Source organism: Hylobates moloch, unplaced genomic scaffold, assembly GCF_009828535.3.
Source record: "Hylobates moloch isolate HMO894 unplaced genomic scaffold, HMol_V3 SCAFFOLD_2, whole genome shotgun sequence".
NCBI classification, from domain to species: domain Eukaryota; kingdom Metazoa; phylum Chordata; class Mammalia; order Primates; family Hylobatidae; genus Hylobates; species Hylobates moloch.
This window is the reverse complement of record NW_026652277.1, coordinates 161,316,377-161,339,304: the sequence shown is the minus strand read 5'-3', so window position 1 is coordinate 161,339,304 and position 22,928 is coordinate 161,316,377. Positions and strand designations below refer to the sequence as shown.

The following is a 22,928-nucleotide window of genomic DNA, read 5'->3' as shown; positions in this document are numbered from 1 at the left end:
CCATTTCTCTACCCACCCCTCACCCCAGATCAGGCATCCACTTCACTTTGCTGGATTATTCCAGCCTACTTCTTGGTCCCACTTTCAGTCTCTCTCTATGAAATCTATACTGCATGCAGCAGGCCAACTCATCTCCGGAGGCAAAGCAATAATCATTTCTCTGGTTTGATTTAAAAAAAAAAAAAAAAAAAAAAGCTTCAGTGGTTCCCATTGCCTGTGGCTTTCACTATTGCCTTCCACCCCTTTTCTTTTCAGAGCCTGAATTCTTGTCTCCATTCTGTGTTTTGCCTCCTGATCTAGCCCTGCAATTCTCTAGGTATCCCTTCCCTTCCAGTCTCATTTCTGCACATTTTCACTAAGCATCTTCTAGACTGGATGCTTTGTGGGCAGGGTCTGTGTAGGATTTATCTTTGAAACTTCCCACCTTGCTTAGCAGAACACCTTACACATAGTAACTTTAATTTAGGAACGTTTGCTGCATGAAGGTGCCCCTCTTCTCCTTCTTAATATCCCCTCATAAAACAGGCTGATTTGTAGGACTATACCTGCCAAGCACATACCAGCACAGCTTTCCAGGATATTCTTAAGCAAAATAGCACTTCAGTCCTTCCTTGGCAGCCAAATTTCCTTAGTGTTAAGGGCTGCAGTGTTTTACTTGCCAGAAGGATGATGTGAATAAAAACATCCATCCCCTTGAAATGAAAATAAATGGAGGGATGGTTTAGAAATATAAATGATAATGGTTAGACTGACCTTTTAGCAAGTAATGTGATTTGCCCATTCCTTTCTGCATTTCTGTAGTTTTGGTTTTTGTTCCCCTGCTTTTGTGGGGAGGAAACAAGAAGTGTTTATTTTCTTAAGACTATTTCTATCCTTAATATCACCTTTGCATCAGTAGAGTCTTCACTAAATATTAATATCTTCTCCCAAGAATAGAGACTAGCAGTTAACCTGCTACAGTAAAGTCCCCAAAGAAAAGATGTTGGAATTTTCCCTCTATTCAAATTAAATAGGCTTAATTGTAAGACCAATTCTTACAATTCTTATTTCCTTCCCCACTGCATTAAGAAGGCAAGAGGTGACGTGTGACTTGCTCATTAGTCATTATGCTTTCAGACTGCTAAAAATAAAATAAATTTATTATTTTCTATTGCAGATTGCTAAAAATAAAATTAAAATATTTGGGATATTACTCACTGACCAAATCTGATGAGCTATGGACCAAAGAGAAGTAGGTGATGTTGAAATTTTGCTCACATTCTTTCTCTCAAAGTAAGTGACATTCACATTATTACCGAACAGACTAAAAAAACAATTAAACCTAAAAAGAAGGTGGCTATATTGGGACCAATGTTTTCATTTTCATCACTGACAAAGGAAAAAAAAGTAGCTGAAAACCAGCCACTGAGCTTAAAGCTCAGAATCCACGCAGCTGGAGAAAAGCTAGTACAGTTGCAGGTCAGCTCATGACTTTCATTATGGTCGAGGTCCAGGTGGACAGTGGATATGGAAACCTTGGGTTTGATCACATCCAAAGCAGGGGAAAGCCATGACTGTCACACTAACTCTTCAAGAATGAAGTTCCTGGGCAGGCGCAGTGGCTCACGCCTGTAATCCCAGCACTTTGGGAGGCCGAGGCAGGTGGATCACGAGGTCAGGAGTTCGAGACGAGCCTGGCCAACATGATGAAATCTCATCTCTATTAAAATACAAAAATTAGCTGGGCATGATGGCTCACGCCTGTAATTCCAGCTACCCGGGAGGCTGAGGCAGGAGAATCACTTGAAACCGGAAGGTGGAGGTTGCAGCGAGCGGAGATCGTGCCACTGCACTCCAGCCTAGGTGAAAGAGCGACACTCCGTCTCAAAAAAAAAAAAAGAATGAAGTTCCTCTCCTCTATGTGTGTGTACATATAAATTTTTCTTTACATATTTTAAAAATGGAATCATATTACTTCACAATCTGCCTTTTCACATGTTGATGTTATTTATCATAAAAATCACCTTTTAAAAATATTTTTACATCATTTTTAAATGGCTTATTCTATCATGTCTGTATCTCAATCAATTCAACAAGTCTCTTGATGTTTGACTATTAATTCCAATTTTTGGCTTTTGTAAAAATTGTTTTTATGAGCAATTAATTATTTCTTTTACAATATACTTCTATAAGCAGAACTACTGGGTCTAAGTGTAGTCTAAGTGCATTTTCTTTTTTTTTTTTTTTGAGACAGAATCTCACTCTGTCACCCAGGCTGGAGTGCAGTGGTGCAATCTTGGCTCACTACAACCTCTGCCTCCCGAGTTCAAGCAATTCTCCTGTCTCAGCCTCTCAAGTAGCTGAGATTACAGGTGCCCGCCACCATGCCTGGCTAATTTCTATATTTTTAATAGAGACGGGGTTTCACCATTTTGTTCAGACTAGTCTCAAACTCCTGACCCCAGGTGATCCACCTGCCTTGGCTTCCCAAAGTGCTGGGATTACAGGCGTGAGCCACCACGCCCGGCCTAAGTGCACATTTTATGACTTTATATTGCCAAACTGCTTTTCTGATAAGTTGTACCAATTTAAATTACCACAAAACAACTGTCTTTTGGGAATTACTCATTTCAATCTTTGCTAAACTCATAGGTGATCAGTTGCATCCCTTTTTTTTTTTTTTTTCCATTTAATTGCTTAAACCTTATTTCATTTACCAAGTGATCACTTATGTTCTTCTTTGGTCAAGTAACATGGGCAAATTACTTAGCTCTTGTACTTTGGTTTCCTCATTTATAAAATGGGGATATTAATATTAGTTACCCCGGATGAACATCATAAGTATTTAAAAGTTAATTCAAGTAAAGCACTTAGAGTAGTTCCTGGCCCATAGTGAGTTCACAATTGTAACTATTAGATATTTTGGAAAGTGCCTGTTCATGTTGTTTACTTGTTTTCCTATGTGGTTGCTTATCTTTTTGTTACTGACTTTTAAGAGGTCTTACTACATTAATGATATTAACTATTATTTTTCATATATAATTAAATATTTCAACTTTATGATTTTCCTTTTCAACTTTCTGATGTTAATTTTTTTGGCCATGTAAAAGTTTAAAATTTTTATATTATTAAATCTATTCATCTTAAGCCAGAATAAATTACAGAGATCAAATATTCAAAACATGAGAAAAATAGCAGAGGAAAGCATTTTTGAAATAGCCCTCGTCTGTAAGAAAGAAAACGACTAATCAATTTGACTTAAAATTTAAAGTTTTCTATAAAAAAGTACTAAAAACAAACAAGGTACAAGAAAACATTTTTTAATGTTAAAATATATGATAGACATTAGGTTAATCTCCTGAATATACAAATTTGTAAGAAACCATAAAAATAAGGGAAGTCTATAAATAGGCAATTCAAAGAGAAAGAAATATAAATGTCCTACATCACTCATAATCAAAATAAGATGCCATTTTTTACATATAGATTTACAAAGAGTCTAAAAAATTATTTATGCACAGCATTGTGGTCATGTATAGTTGTGTAGAGTGTTGACTGCAGAAGGACACATAGGTAAGAGAATGAGTGGGAACTAAATTCCTGCTAAAGTTCCACTTGTTAAGTCTGTGCCATGGAGCTAGCTGCCTCATCCAGAGGAAGTGACTTCTAATTCTCACAAAGCTATGGGCTAAGAGTGACCCTGATATGCAGTGGTGGTGACAGAGTACAGAAACAGAAATTCTCATATAATAACCAGGTAACACTGAGAAAGCCTCTTTGAGAATAATGTAGCAAAGTCTATCAAAATAAAACACACAAATCTTTTGACCTAGCAACTCTACTGCTAATATGTCATTTGGACATGTAGTTTGCAGTTGTCCATGTAATGGATGGCCTCAGAGCTCAGATAGTGGCAGTAGGGACAGACGGAAGAGCATGGACTTGAGATATATTTGGGAAGAAAAAAGGACAAGAGCTGCTGATGGATCCATGTGGAGGGGGAAAGGAAAACCTAAGAATAACTCCTAGATCTTGGGCTAGAATAAGTGAGTGGTTGGGATATCATCTGGTGAAAGGTAGAAAGTCAAGGAAAGAACTGGCTTGGAGGACAAAATCAAACCTTCCATTAGATCCATGTTACCTCTGGGATGCCCAGCAAGTTTTCAAGCAGACCTGTCAAATAGGGAGTTGCATATTTGAGCCTGGAGTGCAGAGAGAGGTCATAGATATGGATGTTCATTTCATTATTGTTCATAAGAGCATATACATATGCAAAGAACACAACAGGATTCTTTTAAAGGAAGTTTTGATATATCAACATACTATAATAGTGTTCATTTATAGAATTAAAGAGAACAAGATGGAAATATTTTCAAGTTATATTACACAAAAAATTCAAAGTATAGAGCAGTAAGTATAGTATGTCTTGTTTGACTGCTGATAAAGATATATCTATGAATGAAAACTGTGTGGAATGAAAAAAATGTTCATGCTGGGTTATAGATGAAAAGTGGGACTGGAGGATTCTGGGAGGGAGTAAATTCATTTTTATCCCAAACTATCTTGTAATGTTTGACTTCCTACCATGTATATATTATACAATAAAGAAAACAAACTGCATCAGCTTTTGCCTTTAGGACCTCTTCCTGTGCCTGGTTTACAAGGAAATGGATAAATATTCTGGACAAGACAAATACAGGGCCCTGAACAAAACTTGGAAACCCAGAGACACAGATAAATACAGGTTCTATCACAACACAGGTGTGATCCTGCACACTTTATTTACTTGTTCTCTTGTCTCCTAAAAATGGGGACAGTGGCATTGTCTGTCATTTCAACCCAAGAATTGAGGAGAAGCAGCCAAGTGCTGGTCTGTGGCACCATGAAAATGGGGTGGGGTTGGTAAAAACTAGAAAAAATAATTACTAGATTCAGATACCACCCTTCAGACAATAGAGCCAGAGTAATGTAATTCTTGGACTAAAAAAAGAATATAAATAATACATACCTCTCATTCATATAATCATTGGCTTAAAGCAGTCAGGCTGCTTATTGAGACTATTTGTTGACTCATTCATATATTCATCAAAAATGTATTGTAGAGGGGAGGGCGGAGGGACAGCATTAGGAGATATACCTAATGCTAAATGACGAGTTAATGGGTGCAGCAAACCAACATGGCACATGGATACATATGTAACAAACCTGCACATTGTGCACATGTACCCTAAAACCTAAAGTATAATAAAAAAAAATGTATTGTATCCAATCTACCATGCTCTACACTTCACAATGAAATACTAGAAGTCTCAATCCTCCTAGGGCATGATGCCATCCTATTTAGGGGCATATCATTTTAGCCTGTACTTAGAAATAATGGATCCAATTCTCAGTAAAATGCTTGTAAACCTAACCCAGCAACATATAAAAAGGATTATACACGTTACCCAAGTGGGATTTATCCTAGGAATGCAAGGTTGGTTTAACAACCAAAAATCAATTAATGTGACATGACAAATGAATAGGATAAAGGACAAAAACCATATGATCACCTCAATAGAGGCAGGAAAAACCTTTTACAAAATTGAACAATCTTTCCTGATAAAAACACTGACAAAGTAGGAATAGAAGAGAACTTTTTGACAAAGGGAACCTATGAAGAAACCCATAGCTAATCGCACAGTTAATGGTAAAAAACAACAACAACAAAAAAAAAAACCAAACTTTTTTTTGTTAGATCAGGAACAAGACAAAAATGCTCACAACTGCCGCCTCTACTTAACATTGGACCAAAGGTTCTAGCCAGAACTATTAAATAAGAAAAAAATAAAAGGCATTCAACTCTAAAAGGAGGAATTAAAATGTTGTTTCTTTGCACATGTAAATAGATCTTGTATATAGTATGATCATGTACATAGAAAATCATAAGGAATCCACTGAAAAACTACTAGGACTAAAAAATGAGTTCAGGCCAGGCACAGTGGCTCATGCCTATAATCCCTGCAATATAGGAAGGCCCAGGTGGGTGGATCTCTTGAGCTCTGGAGTTTGAGACCAGCCTGGGCAACACAGAAAACCACATCTCTACCAACAATACAAAGTAGCCGGACATGGTGGTGGGCACCAGTGGTCCCAGCTACTCAGGAGGCTGAGGTTGGAGGATCGCTTGAGCCCAGAAGGTTGAGGCTGCAGTGAATAAGCCGTGATCGCACCACTGCACTACACTGAAAACTACAAAACATGGTGAAAAGAAAGAAGATATAAAGAAATGGAAAGACATCTATGTTCATGGATTAGAAGACTTCATATTGTTAAGATGGCAATACTACCCAAATTGATCTACAGGTTCAATACCATTGCTATCAAAACTCTAATTGGCTTTTTTGCAGAAACTGACAGGTTGATTGCAAAATTCATATGAAAATGTAAGGGAACCAGAATAATCAATAAAAACTTTTAAAGGAACAAAGTTGAAAAACTCATACTTCTAGGTTTCAAAATTTACTACAAAGCTACATTAATCTAGACATTGTGGTAACTGGCATGAGAAGAGACAACGGAGTAGAATTGAGAGTCCAGAAGTAAACCCTTACATGTACAGTCAATAAATTTTTGACAACGGCGGAACACCATTCAATGGGGAAAGAACGGTCGTTTCAACAAATGTTGCTGGAACAACTGGATATTCATACGTAAAAGAATGAAACCCTACATCACGCCATACATAAAAATTAACTCAAAATGTATTACTGACCTAAATGTAACAGCCAAAATTATAAAACGCTTGGAAGAAAACACAGGTGTAAATCTTCTTGCCTTGGTTAGGCTGTAGTTCTCAGATGTGATACCAAAAACACAAACAACAAAAGAAAAAATTGATAAACTGCTCATCATCAAAACTTTAAAAATCTGAGCTGCAAATCACACTATCAAGATGAAAAGACAACCCAGAGAATGGCAGAAAATATTTGCAAATCATGTATCTGACAAGGGATTCGGATCTAGCATACAAAGAACTAAAACTCCAAGAGAAGTCAAATTATCCAACTAAAATTAGGCAAAGGATCTGAAGACATTTTTTCCAAAGAAGACATACAAACGGCCAATAAGCACATGAAAAGATGCTCAAGGTCAGTAGTAATTAGGGAAAAGGAAATCAAAACCATGAGATATAACTTCACACCTACTAAGATGGCTATAATCAAAAAGACAGTAACAAATGTTGGTAAGGATGTGGAGAAATTGTAACTTTCATACAGTGCTGGTGGGAATGTAAAATGGTCTAACTTCTTTGGAAACTGTTTGGCAACACCATAAAAGGTTAAACATAGAACTACCTACCATATAATCCAGCAATTCCACTACTAAATATATACCTGAGAAATGAAAACATATCTTTACAACAACTTGTACATTAAGTTCAGAGCAGCATTATTCATAAATAGCCCAAAGCAGAAATAACACAAATGTCCATCAACTGATAAATGGATAAATAAAATGTGGCATATTCATACAGTAGAATATTATTTGGCAATAAAAAGAAATGAACAACTGATACATGCTACAACATGGGATGACCCTTGAAAACATTATGCTAACTGAAAGAAGCCAGTCACAAAATGACACATTATGATTCCATTGACATGAAATGTTCTCAATAAGCAAATCTATAGAGACAGAAAAGTTGATTAGTGTTTAATTAAGGTAGAGCCCACTGGTTGAATAGGATGGGAATAGAGATTGAGGGTCACACAACACCGTGAACACACTGAAAAACAATGAACTGTACACTTTCCATGGGTGAATTTTATAGTATGTGAATTATACATCAATACAGCTGTTTTTTTTAAAATAATGGATCTAACTGCATATTTTCAGAAAAAATTATTAATGTTCTTCCTAGAACCCAGAGAACTAGGCGCAACCTAAACCAAAAGGCTCTAGAGAGCCAAAAGTCAAAACGGGGGAAAGCAAGCTAACTTCTAGCCTATAATGAAGATTTTTACAAAAGGCCAAATTGAGCGATAAGTATGAATAATTAAACTCTGTGCTATTGATTCCTTTGACTTAAACAGATTTTCGCCCACTAAGCATTTAAGATGAGAATCATCTTTAATACTGTAATCCTAAGCAGCTGCTCCAGACTTAAACAACTAGTCAATGGCTAAGATCAAACAGAACGAGGATCTTCACACCATCTGTAAAGCCAGAGTTAAACAGTTAACAAGGAGGGAACAAAATACCTGGAATAGTAGAGAGTTTGACAGTCTCAGACTCAGAAAAATACAGACATGAATATAAAACTCAGCAAACGTTATTTAATTTAATTTTTTTTTTTTTTGGTTTTCATTTAGAATCTGATGGCAAACCTTCAGGGAAACGGGGTAGCTCTAATGGATTTAGAGATACTGGATATCACGAGAAAACTGTTCTTTTACAATACCACAACTTAAGTCATAACCACTGTCATTCCTTAACTGAAAAATAAAAAACCCTGTATTTATGATGTATGGATTGGTCATTTCAATTCAAACAAACTTTTAATCCACAAAATTGAGGACCTGCAATTTAAGTATAACACCATTCCGTGAGATATTTCTCTGAATTATCTTTTATGATCAAGCATAACTTTTTGTTTAAAACACTTTTTACTTAAGTAGATTACAGTTTCTCATTATAATCAGTCATTTTATTTGGAATTATAGCAATCCGGGTTTTTTTTTGCTGTACTGAGTAAGATGTAGGGAGTCTCACTTTAGGATTTTATTTGCTTCTTAGACAACATTTATATAATATTCCTTGATTTTTATTAAGGCAAAATTTGCTTTTCTAATATTCACTCGAATAATATTTTGTGATAAAATCACTAAATTCAGGACAATACTTTCTGTATACTCTTGTATTGGAGTACTGATTTAATTCTATTTTTGCCGGTGCACAAATTTAAAAATATAACCCTTCCTTGAAATGAAAAGAAGTCTCACACCACTTTAAGGTAAGACAAAGGAAACCAAGTCTTATTTGCACAAAATAGTTTACTAAATTTAAAATCCTACTCAACCCCTCCCCGCAAAAATCTCTCAAAAAGCTGTCAACATGAAGTCTTTGATTTCAGAGCTGTAGCCATGTCATTAATGGTAAAGAAGGCATATTCTGATTCTGATGTCTCTTCTTTGCAGAAGGGTCTTCTGTGGTATTAACAGAAACCTCAGCAAAGCCAGTGGTATCTCAGGGAATGAAGCTGTGCTACCTAAAGAAATCCACTGGGTATAAAGTGGGGTGGGGGGTTGGAATGACAGAATGCTATCTAGCTGGACATCCTGAGGCAGATTAAAAAACCTTCCTCTGTACCCTGTCATTTCCTTTCAGCAAGATCCTGTTGATGTTTGCACAATTTAAAAAGTGTATCAAATATGTCAATGAGCAATATAAATGGTCCCTTTGAGTTTTATTTATTTTTAATCGTTGATGGAAAAATATCAAAACAGTATCTTTTAAATTTATTTCCTTATCCAATCACAAGCAACACCACCAAACAGGTCTTTTTTTTTATCCCTACACTGTTGGGGAAATGCCAGACGTACCTTCCTTCCCTCTTTTTGTTTAAGAAAATGGAAAAAAGAAACTTTTAAAACAGAGCATTAGAACTCAGACAAGTTACACACGTTTCCATAAAACTAACTTTAGTCCTGGAGAACTAAGTTCATGAGATATGTTTCCCTAAATGTTATAGCTGCTGTATCTACTATAAACAAAACAAGTCTCATTTGAAACAATTACGCATTTCGGGGCTAGTTATTAAGTATTCAGCGTCTGCCAGGATAAGGCGCTCAGCGCTTCTATTCCGAATAACAAACCATAAATCAGTTGACAAGCTTGAAAGCATTCAGTCCTAGTCTGTTCGGAAGCCAAGCGTAAATACAGAAAAACCTGTTGGCATGTTTCTCTTGCTCTCTAAGTTTCGCGTTTTTAAAAACACAGTAATACGCAAATGGCGTTTCCCGTAAGTTTCTGGCTCCGAAATAATTTGGATAAAAAACCACAGCGAGGCATCGCGCACAGAAAAATGGAGCCTGTGCCTTTAAGGTAAAATCGGCTGGATCCCAAAAGGCATTCCTCTTTCACGACAAAGAGTTTGGCGAGCGCTACCTCTGGGGTTTCTCCGAGGGACTTGGCGGGTCCGAGCGGAACCCGACCAGACGACTAGCCCTGCCTGCCCCGGGGCCCCGCCGCCAGCCCCGCGCCCGCGCGGCTGGAGCGCATCGCGTGCGCCCCGGACTCACCGCTGCCGGGCTGCGGGGACAGCGTGGACACCGAGGTCTGGCCCATGACTGGGGTCGCAGGGCCAGGTCCAGCGCTCACGCGGCTCCTTTGGTCCTTGGATCATGGGTCCGCTCCCAGCCAGACTTCCAAGCGTTCATGTCCCGGCCTGTGCCGAGCGGCCCGCCGGGTCCCCTCACCTTCTACCCCGCGCGGGTCTCCCAGCCCGGCCGGCCGCAGCCGGCGCGGCGGATCCTGCCCAGCGGATGCCTGTCATTCCTCTATGCAGATTAGCTGGGGTCAGGGGTCACGGGGGAAGAAGGGGGGTGAGGGCGATAGAGAGGGGAGGAGGGGGAAGCGGGGGGAGGGCGCAGGAGCAGGGGGTGGGGGAAGCCCCCAGCCGGCCCCGCCGCACCCGCACCCCCTCAGGGTGGTAGGGAGTTCAGGCTTTCAGGCTACTCCTCTTTGACTTAAAAGGTTCAAAGTCAAATGATCCTTACGGGCTACAAGAAAAGGAATTAAAGTATTTAGTCACGGTACTTAATTTAACAAAATTTGTTTCTTAAAAATTATTTCCTTCCTTACATTCTATTTGCAGTATTGTGGCACTCTCATGTCCTATGCCCATTTTTTTTTCTCGTTTTAAAAATTATGTTCCTTTTAACAAATATAATTTTTTAAAAACAGCATTAATGGCCTCAATCAGGCTTGACAACAAATCTAAATGATAGGTCTACGTGTGAGATCAACAAAATATACTCTTTGCTGTCTCCCACCTAAAACTCGAGTGCTGACCTCTCCTTTATTTCAAAAGAATTACTGTGAAATAAAGTGATTAAAATACACAAAAGGGGAAAAAAACTATAACAAACTTGAAAGGTGAATTAAACCCTTCTATAATATCATCTTCTTAAAAATATGAATACAAATAAATATTCTTCATATTTACAATTAATGATTAATTAGTATAAGTAATCTACATGCTATATATATATATATATATAATGTGTGTATATATATATATAGTATATGGAACATCTATATATGGTGCATTAGATTGGACGGTGGTTACTGGATGTGTTCATTTTACGAAAATTCATTGAGATGTCTGTAATGATGTCTGCACTTTGCTGAAGGCATATATTTCATTAAAAAGTAAAAAATATCAGAAAGTGCAATATATTTAGGTCATTTACCACAGCTTTCATTTTTTAATTTATCCTAGACAATCAACTCTGAACTAACATGAAAATCATTTTTTTCTAAAATTTTTATTATTAAGATCGTGCAGAGCCTTGTTTGATTTTTTTGAAATACACTTACTTGTCTGTTTTGTCATGGTTAATTAAGTTGCCCTATTTTTTTTTTACACCCAAATAGCCCACCCACCACTGTGAGGAAGATCTTTTCCCTAGAAAAGTGTGATCCATTGTCTTCTTCGCTTTGCCTAATTCACTCTTAAGAAACACTGATTTTTTTTGTAATGAAATTGAGGATTTAACTAAAATGTGAGTTCTAATTAGGACAATAAAATTAATCCTAACTACATTTCCTTATAAATACAAAAATGTGTTTTGGAAACACATCCCACCTGGGGAGCTAATCGATGAGAGTAAGCAATTATAATGGCTGGCTCCTCCAGCTCTTTGCTTTGAGTTGCCTTAAGAAAAAAACAAACAAACAAAAGTGGTTAAAGGTAAGTGAAGAGGGAGAATGTTTCACTCTTCTTTTTGACAGCGTCTTTCTGATAAAGGGAGGTCACTGATCAGAGGAAATATACAGTAAATTTTGCACATTCAAAATATGTAACTATAATAATTTTTAAATACTGATAAAAGTCAAACTTTGAGGTTGCTATCATTTCTTCTTTTCCTTGAGAAACAACAGTCTATTTCTATTCTATAAATTCTTATTTCAAAGATTAAGGAGGTGCACTCTGGTTCCAGTTTTTCAGGAATTGCTTAATACAGCTATATTTACCTTATTCAAGACCTTTCTTGATTTGCTAGTTAATATAATCTTCGGCCTCATCTGGGATTCCTATAATACCCCAACCAGGTTATGCAATTTTCTCTGAAACTCTTCCAGTTCCATTACATTATCCTTGAAGCATGTCAACCAAAACTGCAGGAAGTGTGCACTAAAGTTTCTTTCTAAGAGTGGGACAGTTCCTGTTCTTGGTTTCTAGAGCTTCTGATGGGGCTTGGCATTTAAGTGGCCTTTTTATCACAGCTAACAAGTTATACTAATGAACATAGAAAACGTCTACAGAAATCTCTAAATTTCATTTCTAGGTTGTAACGCAAAGGTTAGAAATTATCATTTAACAAGAGAATTTTAAGATAATTTTCCCCCAAATTGCCTTACTCTCGCCTTATTAGAACTCACACAGTTTTACTAAGAGTTCTGGGTGTTAATCCCATGGGTTTATAGTTTAACTCTGGAAACATTAAATGTCATCTGAAAGGTATGGACATTTCTCTGTATACTACCTCTCTCTAGGGAATTTATTAAAATGCTAAACAAGATTAGTCCCAATACCTAACCCTGAGGAAGCTATCTATTTATAATTCTTCAGCATTTATCCCATTGGTCCCACTCTTTGCTCTCTATTTCTAAACCAATCTCATATTCAGTGATATCCTGGTAAATGCTTAACTGGTTTGGGCTGGGGGTGAGGAGGCAGGAGGGGGCCTCAGACTGCTTTGTTTACTGTGATGTAAATACTCCTACAATAACCTATTCTACAGGCCTTCAACCAGCTAGCAAAACTGATATCAAACAGCTTGCAAAATTCCCTGAAATGTAACAATTTGGCCCACTAGCCTGTGTGAACTGCCTTCAGCACACCACTACTTTTCTCTGTTATAATAACGCCGCATTATATCATACCATGGCTGAGTTTGAGGAATAGCTTCTATTTAGCCATCCTAAAAATATAGACTAATGGCATCTACTGATTTTTTCCATGGAACACTCTAAATATTTTTCAACCTCTGAAAGAACTACTGTGATTTATTCATTTATTTCCAGAAAGAGATTAAGTGAATTAGTGAGACAGAATTTCGCCTTCTGAAAGCCAGTGTACCTTTATGACAAAAAGTTGTACTTATTAGGTTTTCAAGCATTCTACCCTGTAACACTGGCTTGTCTGATGTGGGAAGTCTTAGACTCACCCACCTGGGGTACCCAAAGTGACCACTGCACTCCTCCTGGATGGAAGCCATTATATCTATTAGGTAAAAGTTAAAGCGGACATAAGCCTAAACATTGGCAATCTGGACCATTTGTGAGAAAGTTCTTTTCTAGGTCAAAGTCCAAATGGCAGAGATACAACTTCATGCCTTTAGAGAAGATGGTTTACAATTACTACAGTCACCACTACCAAATCCTATAACTTAGGTTACTGCCAGATTTTTCTAGGCAGCCAAATCTAGCATGGAGTAGGAAGAAAAGGGAACCTTCCTCAGAACACAAATGCCATGAGTACTAATCCTGGAGGTCTCTGCCTTGTCCAGATGCTGCCAGCTGTGTGAGGATTCATTTTGAGACACCAGATGTTAGGGGTGGAGGAATTATGGTGGGAGGGAAGGGGTGGGCAGAGTCCCAAGAGATGAGATGGTTGATCAGAACAGCAGTGACCTGGGAGGCAGCAGTGGTTGGTGGTGGCCATATACAAGCAGATGAAGATTACATTAATTTACATCGTTATTTCTGGATTTGTCCATAAACATCCTGTGAATTAGTGACATTTCCTTGGCTAATGGGAATTGTAGCCATAGAAAAATTCTTTCTTAATGGGAAGGAAATGAATGAAAACTTAGCTGTTTTCCTAATAGTATACCAAAAACGATATGCAAAAGTTGTTTTAACTATTCGAGTAGTTTTTACTAGAAGATCTTCTGGTTTTTAAAAACTTTGTATGTCTTCAAAACTTGGCTACATTTTGTAAGAGTCAGCTTACTTAGAAAAATATAAAAAGCAAATGGGAGCTTTACTAGATATTACAAACTCAGTGAAAACTCTGTATATGTAACCAATGTTTACTTTGTAAAATGTTACTCTATGGTAAAGTTGCAACTAAATGGCTACTATATCTTAGATTTTAACAATTCTGAGAGATGCTGGTTTTAACAGGATAATGCTAACAGACAAAGGAAAACTTTTGTTAAGGAAAGAATTACAACTTTGCATATTCTAGTTATATTAAGCATCAGTAGAAGACCACATTCCACAAGTATTAGAACAGGAAACAAACCTGAAAGACAGGCTTTTCTTTCCTATTGTTCTCATATTTTCATGTGATTTATTTCCTGAGTTTTCCTTCTTCTGCTTGCTCAAGCTAAAAGGATTAACAAAATACCTTGCCTCTGCCTCACCCCTGCGTGAGTCTCTGCAGAGGCGGGGTGTGGCTCACGTGTGCTTGCTTAGTGAGTGAGCCCCGCAGTTGGAAGATTTATGCTGGAAAATAAAGACCTCAAGGGGTGGTGCTGGAATTTCCTTTTCCAAAGACATTCCCCCTACCCTGGGAGGAAAAGCGTCTGTAATTTTGCTCTACTTCATTTCATAAGCAAAACAAAGTACTCATCCATAGTATTAAAACTCTAAAAACTGCTATAAAATGAATAATCTTTAATTCATTGACCAAAATCTAAAGAGAACAGTCCTTAAAGACATCTTCTATATGACTGCCAAATTTACTCAAAATAATTGCTTCCAGTAAGGCCCAAATCTTTGTTTTGTTAACCATCACATCCATCCCTAGAAACTAACAAAATTTGCCTGGCAAATAGAGGGTACTCAACACATAGATGATGAATTAAAAATAAGCATTTATGTTATCTCCTTAATGATAACTTCCAAGTATGGAGAAAAAAAATCTGAGAATACATGTAAAATTTTGGTAATAATATAGAATGTTGACTCCATAGCAAGAGAATATCAAGTCTGTCGGTGACTATAAACTTTCTTTTGTATGCCACTCTGAAATAATCATCTACTCATGCAACTAGAATTGACTGAGGACCCCCATGTGCGTGGTACCTCTAGCACATGGGCATAAGGATAAGCGAGGTATGGACTCTCCTGTGGCGGAGTTCACAGTGTGGGTACGGTGGAGGGTGGGTGCTGCAGCCTACAAATACATGATCCTAACAGTGGAGGAACAGAAGTTTCTTCCTCCAGCTGGGAGTGGTGACTCGTGCCTGTAATCCCAGCACTTTGGGAGGCCGAGGTGGGCGGATCACCTGAGGCCAGGAGCTCGAGACCAGCCTGGCCAACATGGTGAAACCCCGTCTCTACTAAAAATACAAAAATTAGCCAGGTGTGGCGGTGCATTCCTGTAATCTCAGCTACTTGGGAGGCTGACGCAGGAGACTCGCTTGAACCCGGGAGGCGGAGGTTGCAATGAGCCGAGATCTCGCCATTGCATTCCAGCCTGGGGAACAGAGTGAGACTCCGTCTCAAAAAGAAAGAAAGAAATAAAAATAAAAAATAAAAAAGAAGAAGTTTGTTCCTCCAAATGCTAGGGATGCTCAGTAGATTGGTACAGAGAAGGCTCTGAACTTTAGCAAATTACTAAATCCACATTTTTGCCATACAGAGGTGCTCATTCATTGTGAAGGTGCCCCAAGATTGTGAAGTGCTTCCTGAATTAAAGAAAGATTAAATTCTGATAGTATGTGGTCAGAATTAACTGTATTTGTTTGTTTATTGCTTGCAGCTTCTTTTGTTTGTTTTTTGTTTTTGAGACAGGGTCTTGCTCTGTGGCCCAGGCTGGAGTGCAGTGGTATAATCATCGCTCACTGTAGCCTTGAACCCCTGGGCTCAAGCAATCCTCCCACCTCAGCCTCCCGAGTAGCTGGGACTATAGGTGCCTGCCACCATGCCCAGCTAATTATTTGTTGTTTTTTTTTTTTTTTTAGAGATAGGGTCTCACTACATTGCCCAGGCTTGCTTGCAGCTTTTTGAAGAATAAGTTATGGACCCTAAAATGTACCCATTTAAAGCAAACAGTTCAATAAGTTTTAATAAACATATAGTCAACCAACAGCACACTCAAGTGTCAGAAAACTTTGAGAACCCTAAGGTACTCCATCATGTCCTTTTGCAGTTAATTCCTGTTTCACATCCCTGTACCACCCTTGGCATTGGGGAACTGCCAACCTGCTTTCCATGTCCATACTTTTGATTTATCTAAAATTTCTTACAAATGGAATAATATTATAACAGGGTTTTTTTATCTGGCTTGTTTCATCTAATGTTTTTGATATTCATCCATGTTGCTCTGTGTATCTGTATTTTGTTCCTTTTTGTTCTAGGTTGCCTTCCATTGTATGGCTATACAAAAGTTTATTTATCTATTTACCAGTTAATGGGCATTTGGGATGTAAATGTATTTCACTGTATTCCTGCTCTATGAAAAGACTTTGGGTCTATATTTTGTTACATATATGCTAGTTCTATATTAATAATAACTCATTGATTGGTTCACCACTCAACAAATATTTATTATGCATCTCCTTTTTACCAGTCTCTGTTCTAGGTACTTAGGAGATAGAATTATACAAAATACAAAAACACCTGCACTCACAGAGCTTACATTCTAATAGAATGACAGAAAATAAGCAGTAAACATAATAAATCAGTAAACTTTATAATCATTTAGAAGATGAAAAGTGCTATGAAATACAGAAGAGTAAGAGAGATTGGACTGGCATGTGGTGTTCACAGCAGTCCTCACTGAGAAGATAATGTTTAAGCAAAAACACAAAGGAGGTAATGGAATTAATCATATGACTCTCTGGGGGAGAGGTATTCCAAGAAGAAAGACCAGTTAATATAAAGACAGGAGTATGGCATGTGTTTGAGGAACCCAGGGGAAATGGTGTGGTTGGAGTATATAGAATAAGAGAGGTAAAGATGAGGAGAGGGAGATTATAACCATGTAGGACCTTGCAGTTAACTATAAAGACTTTGGGTCAGGTGCGGTGGCTCAGACCTGTAATCACAGCACTTTGGGAGGCCAAGGCAGGCGGATCACGATGTCAAGAGTTCAAGACCAGTCTGGCCAACGTGATGGAACCCCATCTCTACTAAAAATACAAAAATTAGCTGGGCATGGTGGTGTATTCCTGTAATCCCAGCCACTCAGGAGGCTGAGGCAGGAGAATTGCTTGAACCTGGAACTGGGAGGTGGAGGTTGCAGTGAGCTGAGATCGCACCACTGTACTCCAGCCTGGGCTACAGAGTGAGACTCCATTTAAAAAAAAAAAAGACCTTGGCTTTCTTCTCCTCCAATGAATCACAACACCTCACCAGCAAGGGAACAAAAATGGATGGAGAATGAGTTTGATGAATTGACAGAAGTAGGCTTCAAAAGGTGGGTAATAAACTCCTCTGAGCTAAAGGAGCATGTTCTAACCCAGTGCAAGGAAGCTAAGAACCTGGAAAAAGGTTAGAGGAATTGCTAACTAGAATCACAGTTTAGAGATGAACATAAATGACCTGATGGAGCTGAAAACCATGGCACAAGAACTTCATGAAGATACACAAGAATCAATAGCCGAATTGATCAGGCAAAAGAAAGGATATCAGAGATTGAAGATCAACATAATGAAATAAAGTGTGAAGACCAAGATTAGAGAAAAAAGAATGAAAGGGAATGAATAAAGCCTCCAAGAAATATGGGACTATGTGAAAAGACCAAGCCTACGTTTGATTGGTGTACCTGAAAGTGACGGGGAGAGTGAAACCAAGTTGGAAAACACTCTTCAGGATATTATCCAGGGGAACTTCCCCAACCTAACAAGACACGCCAACATTCAAATTCAGGAAATACAGAGAACACCACAAAGATACTCCTCGAGAAGAGCAACCCCAAGACACATAATTGTCAGATTCACTAAGGTTGAAATGAAGTAAAAATGTTAAGGGCAGCCAGAGAGAAAGGTTGGGTTACCCACAAAAAGAAGCCCATCAGACTAACAGCGGGTCTCTCTGCATAAACCCTACAAGCCAGAGGAGAGTGGGGGCCAATATTCAACATTCTTAAAAGAATTTTCAACCCAGAATTTCATATCCAACCAAACTAAGCTTCATAAGCAAAGGAGAAATAAAATCCTTTACATACAAGCAAATGCTGAGAAAAGCACTACCAGATGTCTTACAAGAGTTCCTGAAGGAAGCACTAAATATGGAAAGGAAAAACTGGTACCAGCCACTGCAAAAACATACCAAATTGTAAAGACCATTGACACTATGAACAAACTGCATCAACTAACAGGCAAAATAACTAGCTAGCATCATAATGACAGGATCAAACTCACACATAACAATATTAACCTTAAATGTAAACAGGATAAATGCCCCAATTAAAAGACACAGATTGGCAAATTGGATAAAGAGCCAAGACTCATCGGTGTGCAAAGACACACATAGTCTCAAAATAAAGGGATGGAGGAATATTTACCAAGCAAATGGAGAGAAAGAAAAAAAAAAAAGCAGGGGTTGCAATCCTAGTCTCTGATAAAACAGACTTTAAACCAACAAAAATCAAAAGAGACAAAGAAGGCCATTATATAATGGTAAAGGGATCAATGCAACAAGAAGAATTAACTATCCTAAATATACATGCACAAAATACAGGAGCACCCTGATTTATAAAGCAAGTTCTTAGAGACCTACAAAGAGACTTAGACTCCCATGCAATAATAATGGGAGACTTTAACACTCCACTGTCAATATTGGACAGATCAACGAGACAGAATATCAACGAGACAGAATATTCACGACTTGACCTCAGCTCTGGACAAAGCAGACCTAATAGACATCTACAGAACTCTACACCCCAAATGAGCAGAATATACATTCTTCTTAGCACCACATTGCACCTATTCTAAAATTGACCACATAATTGGAAGTAAAACACTCCTCAGCAAATGTAAAAGAACAGAAATCACAACAAACTGTCTCTCAAAACACAGTGCAATCAAATTAGAACTCAGGATTAAGAAACTTACTAAAAACCGCACAACTACATGGAAACTGAACAACCTGCTCCTGAATGACTACTGGGTAAATAACGAAATTAGGGCAGAAATAAATAAGTTATTTGAAAACAATGAGAAAAAAGACACAACACACCAGAATCTCTGGGACACAGCTAAAGCAGTGTGTAGAGGGAAATTTATAGCACTAAATGCCTACAGGAGAAAGCAGAAAAGACCTAAAGTCGACACCCTAACATCACAATTAAAAGAACAAGAGAAGCAAGAGCAAACAAATTCAAAAGCTAGTGGAAAACAAGAAATAACTAAGATCAGAGCAGAACTGAAGGAGAAAGAGAAACGAAAAACCCTTCAAAAAATAAATGAATCCAGGAGCTGGTTTTTTGAAAAGATTAACAGAATAGACCACAACCAGACTAATAAAGAAGAAAAGAGAGAAGAATCAAATAGACACAATAAAAAATGATAAAGGGGATATCACCACTGATCCCACAGAAATACGAACTACTATCAGAGAATACTATAAACACCTCTATCCAAATAAACTAGAAAATCTGGAAGAAATAGATAAATTCCTATACACATACATCCTCCCAAGACTAAACCTGGAAGAAGTCAAATCACTGAATAGACCAATAACAAGTTCTGAAATTGAGGCAGTAATTAATAGCCTACCAACCAAAAAAAAGCCCAGTACCAGACAGATTCAGAGCCGAATTCTACCAGAGGTACAGAGAGGAGCTGGTATCATTCCTTATGAAACTATTCCAAACAATAGAATAAGAGGGACTCCTCCCTAACTCATTTTATGAGGCCAGCATCATCTTGATACCAAAACCTGGCAGAGACACAACGAAAAAAGAAAATTTCAGGCCAATATCCCTGATGAACATAGATGCGAAAATCCTCAATAAATACTGGCAAAACGAATTCAGCAACACATCAAAAATCTTATCCACCACGATCAAGTCAGCTGCATCCGTGGGATGCAAGGCTGGTTCAACATACGCAAATGAATAAATGTAATCCATTACATAAACAGAACCAATGACAAAAACCACATGATTATCTCAATAGATGCAGAAAAGGCCTTTGACAAAACATCCCTTCGTGCTAAAAATGCTAAACAAACTAGGTATTGATGGAACGTATCTCAAAATAATAAGAGCTATTTACGATAAACCCACAGCCAATAACATACTGAATAGGCAAAAGCTGGAAGCATTCCCTTTGAAAACCAGCACAAGACAAGGATGCCCTCTCTCACCACTCCTATTCAACATTGTATTGGAAGTTCTGGCCAGGGCAATCAGGTAAGATAAAGAAATAAAGCGTATTCAAATAGGAAGACAGGAAGTCATATGGTCTCTGTTTGCAGATGACATGATTTGATTGTATATTTAGAAAACCCCATCGTCTCAGCCCAAAATCTCCTTAAGCTGATAAGCAACTTCAGCAAAGTCTCAGGATATAAAATCAATGTGCAAAAATCACAAGCATTCCTATACATCAATAACAGACAAACAGAGAGCCAAATCATGAGTGAACTCCCATTCACAATTGCTACAAAGAGAATAAAATACCTAGGAATCCAACTTACAAGGGATGTGAAAGACCTCTTCAAGGAGAACTGCAAATCACTGCTCAAGGAAATAAGAGAGGACACAAACAAATGGAAAAACATTCCATGCTCATGGATAGGAAGAATCAATATCATAAAAATGGCCATACTGTCTAAAGTAATTTATAGATTCAATGCTATCCCCATCAAGCTACCACTGACTTCCTTCAAAGAATTTTAAAAAAACTACTTTAAATTTCATATGGAACCAAAAAAGAACTTGTATAGCCAAGACAATTCTAAGCAAAAAGAACAAAGCTGGAGGCATCACACTACCTGACTTCAAACTATACTACAAGGCTACAGTAACCAAAACAGCATGGTACTGGTACCAAAACAGATATATAGACCAATGGAACAGATCAGAGGCCTCAGAAATAATGCCACACATCTACAACTATCTGATCTTTGACAAATGTCACAAAAACAAGCAATGGAGAAAGGATTCCCTACTTAATAAATGGTGTTGGGAAAACTGGCTAGCCATATGCAGAAAACTTAAACTGGACCCCTTCCTTACACCTTATACAAAAATTAACTCAAGATGGATTAAAGACTTAAATGTAAGACCTAACACCATAAAAACCCTAGAAGAAAACCTAGGCAATACCATTCAGGACATAGGCATGGGCAAAGACTTCATGACTAAAACACCAAAAGCAATGGCAACAAAAGCCAAAATTGACTAATGGGATCTAATTAAACTAAAGAGTTTCTGCACAGCAAAAGAAACTCTCAGCAGAGTGAACAGGCAACCTACAGAATGGGAGAAAACTTTTGCAATCTATCCATCTGACAAAGCGCTAACATCCAGAATCTACAAAGATCTTAAACAAATTTACAGGAAAAAAACAAACAATCCCATCAAAAAGTGGGCAAAGGATATGAACAGACACTTCTCAAAAGAAGACATTTATGCGGCCAAAAAACATATGAAAGAAAACTCATCATCAGTGGTCATTAGAGAAACGCAAATCAAAACCACAATGAGAAACTATCTCACGCCAGTTAGAATGGCGATCATTAAAAAGTCAGGAAACAACCGATGCTGGAGAGGATGTGGAGAAATAGGAATGCTGTAACACTGTTGTTGGGCATGTAAATTAGTTCAAACATTGTGGAAGACACTGTGGCGATTCCTCAAGGATCTAGAACCAGAAATACCAATTGACCCAGCAATCCCATTACTGGGTATATACCCAAAGGATTAGAAATCATGCTACTATAAAGACACATGCACACGTATGTTTATTGCAGCACTATTCACAACAGCAAAGACTTGCAACCAAGTCAAATGTACATCAATGATAGACTGGATAAAGAAAATGTGGCACATATACACCATGGGATACTATGCAGCCATAAAAAAGGATGAGTTCATGTCCTTTGCAGGGACATGGATGAAGCTGGAAACCATCATTCTCAGCAAATTCACACAGGAACAGAAAATCAAACACCACATGTTCTCACTCATAAGTGGGAGTTGAACAATGAGAATACATGGACATAGGGAGGGGAACATCACACACTGGGGCCTGTTAGGGGGTGGGTTGGGGGCCTAGGGGAGGGATAGCATTAGGAGAAATACCTAATGTAGATGACAGGTTTATGGGTGCAGCAAACCACCATGGCATGTATATACCTATGTAACAAACCTGCACATTCTGCACATGTATCCCAGAACTTAAAGTATAATAAAATAAAAAATAAAAATAATAAAAAAGACTTTGGCTTTCACTACGAGTGAGATAAGGTTGCAATGGCAGTTTCGAACAAAGTAATAACATGATCTGGCTTTTGTTTTAAAAATCACTGTGGCTTCTGAGTAGAGAACAGAGGAGACAACATTAGAAGCAAAGAGACCAGGAGAGACTACAGGAATAATCCAGACTAGAAATGATAGTGGCTTAGACCAGGTTGGTAGCAGTGGGTGTAATGAAATGCATCTGGATTCTGGGCTCATTTTGAAAACAGAACCAATATTCCCTATGGATTGAATGTGGGGTGTGGGAGACAAAAGAAGATGGAAGGAAGACTTCAAAATTTTTTTCTGAGCAATT

At 37.9% G+C, this 22,928-nt stretch overlaps 1 protein-coding gene across 8 annotated transcripts in view; it reads right to left on the bottom strand.

Moving 5' to 3' along the window:
- PHACTR2 (phosphatase and actin regulator 2) overlaps positions 1-22,928 on the bottom strand; it is a 294,797-nt gene that overhangs the window by 144,366 nt on the left and 127,503 nt on the right. The window contains exon 1 of one of the 8 annotated variants that reach the window (XM_032160728.2): positions 10,263-10,466. The exons of the other annotated variants lie outside the window; for them this stretch is intronic. Coding sequence (XP_032016619.1) covers positions 10,263-10,308 — 46 coding nt within the window. The 5' untranslated portion in view covers positions 10,309-10,466. Of the gene's footprint in view, positions 1-10,262; positions 10,467-22,928 lie in introns of those variants that run through there. 8 annotated transcript variants of the gene reach the window in all.